Here is an 11,385-nt window from a genome sequence, read left to right on the forward strand (position 1 = left end):
ATATGGTCAAGCTGAAACAGGTACAGAGAAGATTTATGAGGATGTTGCCAGGACTCGTGGATCTGAGTGATGGGGAGAGGTTGAGTAGGCTGGGACTCTATTCCCTGGAGCGCATGAGGATGAGGAGTAGATACACAGAGTCTCTTGCCCAGAGTAGGGGGATTGAGGACAAGAGGATATAGGTTTAAGGTGAAGGGGAAAAGATTGAATAGGAATCTGAGGGGTAACTTTTTCCACACAAAGGGTGGTGGGTGTATGGAACAAGCTGCCAGAGGAGGTAGTTGAAGCTGGGACTATCGCAACGTTTAATAGACAGACATGTAGATGGATAGGACAGGTTTAGAGGGATATGGGCAGGTGGGACTAGTGTAGCTGGGTCATGTTGGGTGGAGTGGGCAAGTTGGGGCCGAAGGGCCTGTACCATGCTGTGTGACCCAATGTCTCTAACTCAAGTCAAGTATTGAGGTACAAGAGGCACAGCTAAAATGGAAATCTTCCATGTAGCACCAACGCTGGCCAAATAGACTTAAGACAAACACAGAATGCGTAAATCATACAAGACACTGAAATGAAAAAGACTGTAAAAAATAAACATAAAAACAGGACGTAAAATAACACAGCAAAGATTCACTTCTCATAAGATCTGAATCTGCTCTCTGCACCTCGACTAGGATGAAACCTCAGGTGGCTGCTGACCTTGAAACCTACAATTATGCAGTCTGCCCCCCCCACCCCGGACCACTCATTCCTCACAAGCTGCACTCTGCCATCGCCTGCCCCTTGTGAGGCACAATTACTAAACGCGCCCCCGCAGTGTTATGCAAACACAAGCTCTTCGAAGGAGCCAAAGCGCATCAAAATTAACGAGGGTTAAATCAAAGAAAACAGGATTGGAAATGTACACCTTTTGAAAGCCTCAACCACCCCACCCCACCCCCCTCCAACAATATAATTTCACCAAAAGATGTGCAGTGAAAGATGAGACAAAATTAGCGCCGTCTCCTCGTGTATTATTTGCATCTCATTAGAATCCCGATCACAGCACGGATACAAATATAAGCAGTGGTCGTTAAAAGATGAAAACAAAAGATGTCAATCAGCATTTAGCATTTGATGTTACATTTACATTTAATACAACCGGGTAGTCTAGCAGCTGGGGCCAGCAGACAGGATTGCCTCGACATCTACAAATAATAATTCCATTTCCCCGTGAAATATCAGCGAATTCGCAACTCTTCTAAACAGGTGGCCACATCAGAAATACGGCCTTTCCTGGACAGCAAAGATTGCTCCAACTTACAATTTCCACTAAAATTGTCACCCGGCTTAAATTTGCAACGGCACCAAACAGAATACTCACAGTTAACCGACTGGAAGTCAGGTACAAACTGTTCATCGTCTTCGGGAACTTGGGCTGTGTGTGGAGAGAGGGAGAGAGAGAGAGAAATACGCTTGAAGCGGTTCGCTATTCACACAAAAAACTACCGAATGCAAATTTGCGAGAAGTCGCATATAAAGAAAGTGGATGGCGCTCACCTTCTGCGAGCCACGTTTCCTGCAGTTGGCTTAAATCTTGGAAAAGTTCTAGAAAGCGAAACAAAATCGCACAAGTATAAGTACTAGAGAGGGGTCGCTGAAAAAATCACGGCGAGAGAGACTGACTGTGCCGGTTGTTGCTACAATCGAGCGTAATCCATAACATCCACTTACCTTCCGAATCGTGGGCTAGATCTGTCTCCACTAATTTCCTCTTTCTCTCGTTGATTTGTCGCCCGCGAAGTTCTTCCCCGCGAGTTTTCTGCGAAAAAAACAAACACATTAACTTAGAAAATCGAGAACAATAACTTATAGGGGGGGGGGCGTCTCTCCTCAATTTAGTGCACAAATCGATGCAACTTTGTTCACGTTTAAGAATTAATTCTGAAAATAGTTTTCCAATTTTTTTTAACATAACAAGTGAGAATAATTGGTTCACTCACCGCTATATTGTGCACCATTAAAGGGACTAGCTGATCGTAAAATCCGTCCATTTTGTAGCAGATCTTCTGTTTAAAGTCGATCTACAATCCTTCAACATGGACTCGCACAGCACAGATGAGATTGTTGTTTGCTTCCCTTTTTTTCTTCGCAGCTCCTCCTAGGAGAATCGACAGGGCAGAAAATTATGAATGGGGCAGGCTGGGCTGGCGTCAGGTAATGAGCGTAACGGGATCCGAGCGCCCCATTCACAAAAAAAACACACACGCAGCTCAGCTCAGCCCCGCCGCCCACACAGCAAAAAACAACAACTCGCATTGAGTTTAAAGGCCAATGGAAAAGCAATCGCCCCCAAGCCTGCATGCAGAGAGAAAAAAAACCCTAGTCTGCAAAGAAGCGACCTCACAGGCGGAGCATGGCATTTTGTTTTTCTCAATGGCACAGAAGACGTATTCAAGGAAAATGGCGAACATTTCAACCCAAGCTCTTGTTTGCGTCTATCTTTAGCATTAAGCTGCAGCACTTTCCATTCCACCTTTGCAGATTTTTAAACAAAAAATAAATAAACTTTATTCCAGATATTAGTGCAGACTCGTTTCCTATTCCTGCTTACCTGTGAAATGGCTTTATTGTATTCTCAAATGCGGCGTTATTTATTAAATTAGTTTATTTAGAATGCACCGTCTAACTAAGACACCAAGTAGGCATTAGCAGCGCCGAGTGGCCGCTGTGTAAAAAGTTGAATGGGTTTCTTTGCTCACTTGCAACCAGGGCGATTCCTGGTCCCCGGAGGCGGCCCCCGCTCTGATTGGACACGGCGCGCGTCCCTCGCCCCGCCAAGCACGCCCATTGGTCCCCGCCGCAGCGCCGTCCCGTACCAATCGCCGCACCGCAAACGGCACACGACGGAACCCATTGGTCAAACGCCCATGGTGACGCGTGGAAATGCAAATACGCGGCTTCCCGCGACCAATCAGCGCGTCGAGTGCGCTCCCCCATTCATAACTGGCCCCGATGACGGGTTTCATTCACGAAAATCTGGTCAGGGCGCCATTGAAGGAGTGGGGGTGGCAATGGAGCTGAGTGCTCGATGCAGCCTCAGCCTCAGCCTCAGCCCCAATGCAAGGTCACAAACAGCATGAAAAACATGCAGCACTGTACAACCAGCACTGCAAAATTAACCACCGCTTTATTCGGGCTATCTTAACTAGAAACTAGTTTTAAAATGCGCAACACCCGGCTGAATGCACTTTGCATTGTTCATAAGGTCATAAGTGTAGGAGCAGAATTAGGCCGTTCGGCCCATCAGGTTTTTACTCCACCATTCAATCATGACTGATCTATCTCTCTCCACAACCCCCTGAAACCCGTACTAATCTCGGCCTTAAAAAGTATCCATTGCCTTAAATGTGCAGAAAGGCATCTCAAATACTGGTTTACATCAAAATGATGGAGTAAATGTCAGGGGAAATTGATTATTTAAAATTAAGCAGTAATTGAGCAAGGGATTATGCTGCATTTGGTAACTATGGAAGGATGTTTTTAAAATCGACAGTATTTTATTAAAAGTATCAAATGGCCAGTGGTAACATTTTATGATTTTTTAAATTGTGGTCTGCTCATTTAACAGTCTGCACACACCACATATAAGGCATTTGAAAATAAGACTATTCTAGGCTGAAACTTTGCAAGCACGTTGTCATGAACCGGCCTTGGATTGGGTAGCCCCAGGCTACCGGGCGACACTTAAAAGCTGTAGTTCCAAAGCTGTAGTCTGAAGAAGGGTTTCGGCCCGAAACGTTACCTATTTCCTTCGCTCCATAGATGCTGCTGCACCCGCTGAGTTTCTCCAGCATTTTTGTGTACCTTCGATTTTCCAGCATCTGCAGTTCCTTCTTGGACACTTAAAAGCTGATGTGTGGTGAGTGGGAGGGCCGCAAATAACACATTAGGAACGGCAAAACCTCAGGCACAAAGTGATGTGTCTCGAATCTCACGTGTTTCATTAATTCCAGAGGGCAGAACTTCTTCCCAGTCTCCCCTCTCTCGTCCAGTGCTTGTTGCAACTTGCAGCAGCGAAAGACAGACAGACACAGTCAGCTATAGTTAACATCTGGCAGGTATTTGTGCATCGACGATCTTTCACTAACATTAGACAGACACAAAGTGCTGGAGTAACTCAGCGGGACAGGCAGCATCTCTGGAGAGAAGGAATGGGTGACATTGCGGGTCGAGACCCTTCAAACCCAAACTTTACTTCATTCTGCACCCAGACCTTTCACTAACATTAAATCTATAGGAATTCAGCACCACACATGTTACCACTCTAATGGGGTCGTCAATAGTTCGATCCTCAAACTATTTATTGGAACTTTCTAACTCCCCTGTTAACAACTGACAGCAGCCCGATATTAAGGTGCCACCAAAACTGGAACGAAGTAGCATGACTGAAAAGTGGGGGCACATTGGCTTGGTGCAGGAAGGAACTACAGATGCTGGTTTAAACCGAAGATAGACACAACAAGCTGGAGTAACTCAGCGGGACAGGCAGCATCTCTGGAGAGAAGGAATAGGCGACGTTTCGGAACGAGACTCTTCTTCAGACAGAGTCAGGACAAAGGACATGATATATATATATATGTGTGTGATGGAGAGAGATATAGAACAAATGAATGAAAGGTGTGCAAAAAAGTAACGAAGATCAAGTTCCCCTGGCCCAGGTGCTCGTTCACAAACTGTGCCTGAGCTGCCGATAGTTTACAGCATCTACTGTTTTGATGCTGAACCTCAGCCCAATCTGACATTATTTCCCTGAGCAGATGCGGTGGGAAAATGGGCGGATCAACAAACCGGCTCAAAGCGCTAGGACTGACAGTCAGTCCATTTGATAAATTGTAGCAACTGCTGGGATTGCAAGAACACGGCGTTCAGTATGGCTTCTTCGCTTCCAAAGAAATAAGAATTAGGCAATCCGATGTTAAGCGAGCGGTAGACATTAACCGGGACACCAGAAGCCTCCCATCCTGCTAGTTTTTTAAATCTGGGTAGGGGCTACTACGCTGATCTGTGAAAATAGAGAGGCCCATTTCAACATCTCATCTAAAACAAAAATCAGCATCTCTGGCAGTGTAGTCATTTCCCAGTTCAGCACTGGAATAGCAGCCTGCTTGCTGGGGCAGCACTTGATCCGACATCCATCTAACTCAGAAACAAGACTGGACCAATGTACGAAAGATAAACACAAAACGCTGGAGTAACTCAGCGGGACAGGCAGCATCTCTGGAGAGAAGGAATGGGCGACGTTTCGGGTCGAGACCCTTCTTCAGACAAGGCTGAATGATCCTAAAAAGCAAATGGAGCAGATTAATGTTGTCACAAACTGACTGGATGGTTTAAATGGAATAACTCGAACTTGTTGGAATCAGGTTGTTAACGATACCCCCTACAGGATCCCCCTGTGTTGTAGATTAGACACTAGTAATCATGTGAGGACAGTGTGTAGGAGAACACTTTGATCTCTTTGTATCCCGGCAGGATACAAGGAATGCAATTGTGATGAGTTATCGTTAACATAATATTGTCAAGGGTGACAGCTCAAGTGAAAGCCCTCCTGCAGAGTCAATTCCCCTCTTTCGGCTCCAACCAACTATCAGAGTGAAAGAGAAAAGAAGACACAAAGTGCTGGAGTAACTCAACTCTGGAGAGCAGAGATGCGGACTGATAGAGATGTTGTCCGGAGATGCAGGAAGAAGGGTCTCGGCCCGAAACGTCACCCATTCCTTCTCTCCAGAGATGCTGCCTGTCCTGCTGAGTTACTCAAGCAGTTTGTGTCTATCTTCGACTTAAAGCAACATCTACAGTTCTTTCCTATACATGCTGCCAGAGCCACTGAGTTACTCCAGCACGTTGTGTCTTTTTTTGTTAACCAGCCTCTGCAACAACAACAAATGTGTCAACAACAAATGTGAACAGCTTCTCAAGAATTCAAGAGAGTTTATTGTCATGTGTCCCTGATAGGGCAATGAAATTCCTGCTTTGCTTCAGCACAACAGAATATAGTAGGCATTGACTACAGAACAGATCAGTGTGTCCATATACCATTATATAAATATATACACACATGAATAAATAAACTGATAAAGTGCAAATAACAGATAAAGGGCTATTAATGTTCAAAGTTTTGTCCGAGCCAAGTTTAATAGCCTGGTGGCTGTGGGGAAGTAGCGATTCCTGAACCTGGTCGTTGCAGTCTTCAGGCTCCTGTACCTTTTACCTGAAGGTAGCAGGGAGATGAGTCTGTGTCTAGATTGGTGTGGGTCCTTGATGATGCTGCCAGACCTTTTGAGGCAGCGACTCCTGTGGGACTCGTGGATTTTGGATTAGACAATAATGTGGACTGCCTGACCAGGGGCATAGGGAGAATGTCACGGTCAAGTCCAAAGCTAAAATTAACACAGAGATGCCAAAAATACTCCAGCTGAACTGACATTTTAAAATTGTATGCAAAATGCTGTCTGATCAATTGATTATTTGCAGCACTTTCTATAATTATTTCAGATTTTACCATCCAATTATACATAGCACAATTAGAACTTGGAAACAAATAAAACAAAATCTAAAATTAAGAAATCTATCTCTTTTATCGCCAATAGTCAATAATCCGTCGTTTAAACCCTCTAGTATAGATAAATCATTGACACAATTGGAAAGAATGAGAATCAAAACGCTCGGAGACGTATGAATTTGGAAAATTACTATAATTCCAACAATTACAACTGAAATATAATTTGAGAAATAATCAACATTTTAAATATTTTCAAATATGTGACTATCTGAAAAAATATACAAAAGATTATCATAATATGCCTCCAGACTTACTGGACGAAGCAATGAAGACAAAGGTCGAATCAGCAAACTTAATATCATACTTATATAACATTATTTTTAATATAGAAATACCTACAACTGACGGTATTAGAAGAGACTGGGAACAAGAACTAGCTATAAAAATTTCAAAAGAGAGCTGGGATAAACACTTACTATATGTGCATAAATGCTCGATTAACGTAAGACACACTCTAATTCATTTCAAAACATTACATAGATTATACTATTCAAAAACCAAAATAAATAAACTTTTCCCTCACGTCTCACCCATTTGTGATAAATGCCAGTCACAAGAAGCTACCATAGCGCACTCATTTGTTTTTTGTATAAAAATCCAAAAATTCTGGACCGAAATCTTTGAAATCTTCACAAAATTATTTAAAATAAAACTGATACCAAAAGCAGAATGGATTATCTTTGGAATAATGGAAGGTAGCCCTGAATTAAACGTGTTCCAAAATAATTTATTTAATTACGGGCTAATAACGGGAAAAAAGCTTATACTAAAATTCTGGAAAAATGCTCCGATACCAACAATAAATATGTGGATTTCAAATATGTTCGAAACATTACACCTGGAAGATATGAGACTCCTCCTCGCAGGCAAAGCAGATCACTTCCAAAAGACGTGGTCTGCATTTATGGACTTACTACAAGTAAAAGGTGCAACAGTAATTTAAAAAATAAATGGTGCCAGGATCTGGTAACGGGGGATGAAAAATATGGTTGGTATATCCCTTTTTGCGTAGTTTTTTATAATAGAGCAACTGTTCTCTTTCTTTCTTTCTTTCTTTTCTAGGGTCTATTTCTTAACTTTCTTCTCTAACTCTTTCTCTAATGGCCTTTTATTTTCAACACTCTCTCGCACTATCACGACTCTTTCTCACTTACTTCCTTTATTTCTATCTTTCTTAAAGCTCAAAAAATGAGGGGGTACAACAAATGTAATATGATATATGTGGTGTGTATTACTGTAACTTATTGTACTTCTTATAAATAAATAAATAAATAAACAAAACAAAAAACATTATTTTGGAACGCAATGCTGTCCTTACTAAACAACAGTAAAGGCACGTTATTTTGCATGGTATTTGCATTGTTAGGAGTAGAACATAGAATATAGAGCAGTGCTGCACACGAACAGGCCCTTCGGCCCACAATGTTTGTGCCGAACATGATTCCAAGTTAAACTGATCTCATCTGATGCACATGATACATATAATTTTATTCTCTGCATAAGGGCATAAGGTCATAAGGAATAGGAGTAGAATTAAGCCATTCGTCCCATCAAGTCTACTCCGCCATTCAATCATGGCTGATCTATCTCTCCTCCCTAACCCCATTCTCCTGCCTTCTGCCCATCAAGAATCTATCTATCTCGGCCTTAAAAATATCCACTGACTTGGCCTCCACAGCCTTCGGTGGCAAATAATTCCACAGATTCACCATCCTCTGACTAAAGAAATTCCTCCTTTAATTATGAGAACGTCCTTTAATTCTGAGGCTATGACCTCGTCCTAGACTCTCCCACTAGTGGAAACATCCTCTCCACATCCAATCTATCCAGGCCTTTCATTATTCTGTATGTTTCAATGAGGTCCCTCCCCCCATTCTTCTAAACTCCAGTGAGTACAGGCCCAGTGCCGTCAAAAGCTCATCATAGGTTAACCTACTCATTCCTGGGATCATTCTTGTAAACCTCCTCTGGACCCTCTCCAGAGCCAGCACATCTTTCCTCAGATATGGGGCCTAAAATTGCTCACAATATTCCAAATGCAGCCTTACCAGCACCTTATAGAGCCTCAGCATCACATCCCTGTTTCTGTATACAAGCCCTCTTGAAATAAATGCTAACATTGAGTTTGCTTCCTATTACATCTTTTAATAGTTAAATATTCCAAATGGAATTTAAACTGGAGGACTTAAGCCAGAAAGAGTTCTTGGGAAGAAAGAGGTACCTTAAATGTAGTTGCATCTGGTTGGGTAACTATGGTAGGGTGAAGACTATTCCATGCTTTAATTGTGCGGGGGAAGAATGAATTGCTGTGCACATCTGTCTTTGTAGCTGGAATCTCAAATTGGATCGAATGCCATCGTCTGCTCCTAATAGGTTTGGGTTTGGTGTAGGTTTTGTAATCTATGTTGAGCTGGCCATTTAACATTTTGTAAAAACAGGTCAAACGGTGAGCTTCACGTCTGTCTTGGAGAGGGTTCCACCCCGGCCAGTGAATTCAGAAGTTTGGTAACACTCGCTTCTCTCTCATAGATGTTAGTAACAAATCGAGCTACCTGTCTTTGGACACGTTCGATGGAAGAAATGTTTTTATTTGTGTATGGGTCCCATGCTGCAACTGCGTAGTCCAAATGAGGTCTAACGAGGGTGAAGTATAGCTTCTCCTTGACAGAAGTTGAACAATGTTGAAAGTTGCGCCTCAGAAAGTTTAGGACACCTGTTGCTTTCACCGTTGCATGATGAGTCTGACCATTCCAACGCAGATCGTTCTGCAAATATTCCTCGGTCCAGAGGAATAAAATAAACAATAGACAATAGGTGCAGGAGTAGGCCATTCGGCCCTTCGAGCCAGCATTGCCATTCAATGTGATCATGGCTGATCATCCACAATCAGTACCCCGTTCCTGCCTTCTCCCCATATCCCCTGATGCCGCTATCTTTAAGAGCCCAATCTAGCTCTCGCTCTAGTGTGGGTGGGGAGGTGGTTAGTGTGTGTGTGAGGGGGGGGTGGTTAGTGTGTGTGTGACGCTGCAAGCCGCTCCCCCCCACAACCGCACGTTGAGGGGATGGGACTCAATGTCTATTTGGTTTGGTTTGGTCTATTAACAAACAAATATACAAAATACAACAAAGCAATTAATGTAGACACAAGGAACTGCAGATTTATTTTAAAAATTGCACAATGATTTGCATTAAGTGGAGCTGGAAGCTGGAGGCACAATAACTGCAGATGGTTGAGCAAACACAAATACTGGAGATAATTCAGTGGGTCAGGCAACATCTGTGGAAGGAATGAATAGACGACATTTCGGGACCCTTCTTCAGACTAATTGAAGTAGGCGGGGGAAAGCAGGAAAAGAGGTTGGGACGGGATAAAACCTGCTTCAATTTCCTGGGTAGGTCTTTCTCTGAAATCACAAAGAAATCGCTTCAACGCCTCTAATTACGTATAGATTGAAGACATTCAGTTTGCCGACAAATACTCTATTCAACTTCACCAGGTGTACAATACAAATCACTTCTGTAAAGGGAATATCGAGAAAGGATCTGAATAAGAAAACCATCGAATGAAAGAATGCAATTCAAACGACTGCCTTAGTAAAACGTAGGGGGAATATAGGGGGCGCCGTCCTGTGTATGGCTGCCTAGCCAGCAGCTGTCCATCTTTTTCACTCTTTTTTTTATTTTTAGTGATTTTTAGTGTTTTGTTTTTAGGAGGTCTAGACTTTTTTATGTGGGGGGAGGGGGGGGGGAGGGGGGGGGAAGGGGGAAACTTCTTTCTAGGGTCCCTACCTGGTCGGAGAGGCGGCTTTTCTCCGGGCTGCACCGTCGACCTGTCCTCGCGGCCTACCAGCGGGCCTGGAGCGGCGTTTTCCAGTCGGGGACCGCCCAGAACCTCGGAGCTATCGCGGCACGGAGCAGAGTGGGTGATGCCCTGCCCGGGTCGCCGCGCTGGAGCTCCGGTGAGCTGAAGAACCACCGAGAAAAAACATCGCGGAGCTGCGGGACTGTGGAGGGGCCAGCCGCAGGCGGCGGCGCTGTACTTTACATCGGGAGCCTGGGATCTCGCGACGAGATCGCCAGTGGAAATGCTCCAACTGGCACGGCCTTGTTGGCTTCGGAATCCGCGGCCTCCGGTAAGGAGGCGGCCGTTCCAGGCGTCCCAAGCCGCTGAGAGGACTCTCCTGACGCCGGAGCACAATCAATTGGCTAGAACGGCCTGGAACATCGGGCCTCCGTAGAGGCAACTGTGGAGGCCTCAATAGGCCCGACTATGGGTGGACATGGGATGGGGACTGGACATTGTGCCTTCCCTCATAATGGGAACCATTGTGGGGGGATGTTTTTATGTTAAAGATCTTTATTATTGTTATGTTTTAGCTGAAAGGACGCTGCACGGAGAGGACGCTGGCGCTGTTTGTTCGCCGCTTCTCCGTCTGCTATTGCCTCTTGTGTTCTTGTTTGTGTTCTGTTTTTGTTTTGTTTTGTTTTGTTTTTGTTTTTTGTTTGCCTTGCCTTGTAAAGCGACTTTGAGTCCTTGAAAAGCGCTATATAAATTCAATTTATTATTATTATTATTATGATGACTGGTTGCATCATGGCCTGGTTCGGCCACTCGGACATGCAGGAATGAAGGAGATTGCAGAGAGTGGTAGATGCTGCTTGGACCTTCACAGGGACTGACCTCCCCACGATCGAGGGGATCTACACTGGTAGACACTGCCTGGCCCATCACAGGGACTGACCTCCTCACCATCGAGGGGATCTGTGGAAGATGCTTCTTCACA

General features: G+C 44.1%; 1 protein-coding gene across 1 annotated transcript in view; it reads right to left on the reverse strand.

Moving 5' to 3' along the window:
* Positions 1-2,726, reverse strand: part of etv5 (ETS variant transcription factor 5) — a 41,628-nt gene extending 38,902 nt beyond the window's left edge. The window contains exons 1-5 of the mRNA XM_033023567.1: positions 2,591-2,726; positions 1,980-2,137; positions 1,711-1,798; positions 1,537-1,584; positions 1,361-1,414 (exon numbers count right to left, since the gene is read on the reverse strand). Of these exons, the coding sequence (XP_032879458.1) occupies positions 1,361-1,414; positions 1,537-1,584; positions 1,711-1,798; positions 1,980-2,030 (241 nt within the window). The 5' untranslated portion in view covers positions 2,031-2,137; positions 2,591-2,726. The remainder of the gene's footprint in view (positions 1-1,360; positions 1,415-1,536; positions 1,585-1,710; positions 1,799-1,979; positions 2,138-2,590) is intronic.
* Positions 2,727-11,385: the final 8,659 nt, after the last annotated feature.

Source organism: Amblyraja radiata, chromosome 7, assembly GCF_010909765.2.
Source record: "Amblyraja radiata isolate CabotCenter1 chromosome 7, sAmbRad1.1.pri, whole genome shotgun sequence".
NCBI classification, from domain to species: domain Eukaryota; kingdom Metazoa; phylum Chordata; class Chondrichthyes; order Rajiformes; family Rajidae; genus Amblyraja; species Amblyraja radiata.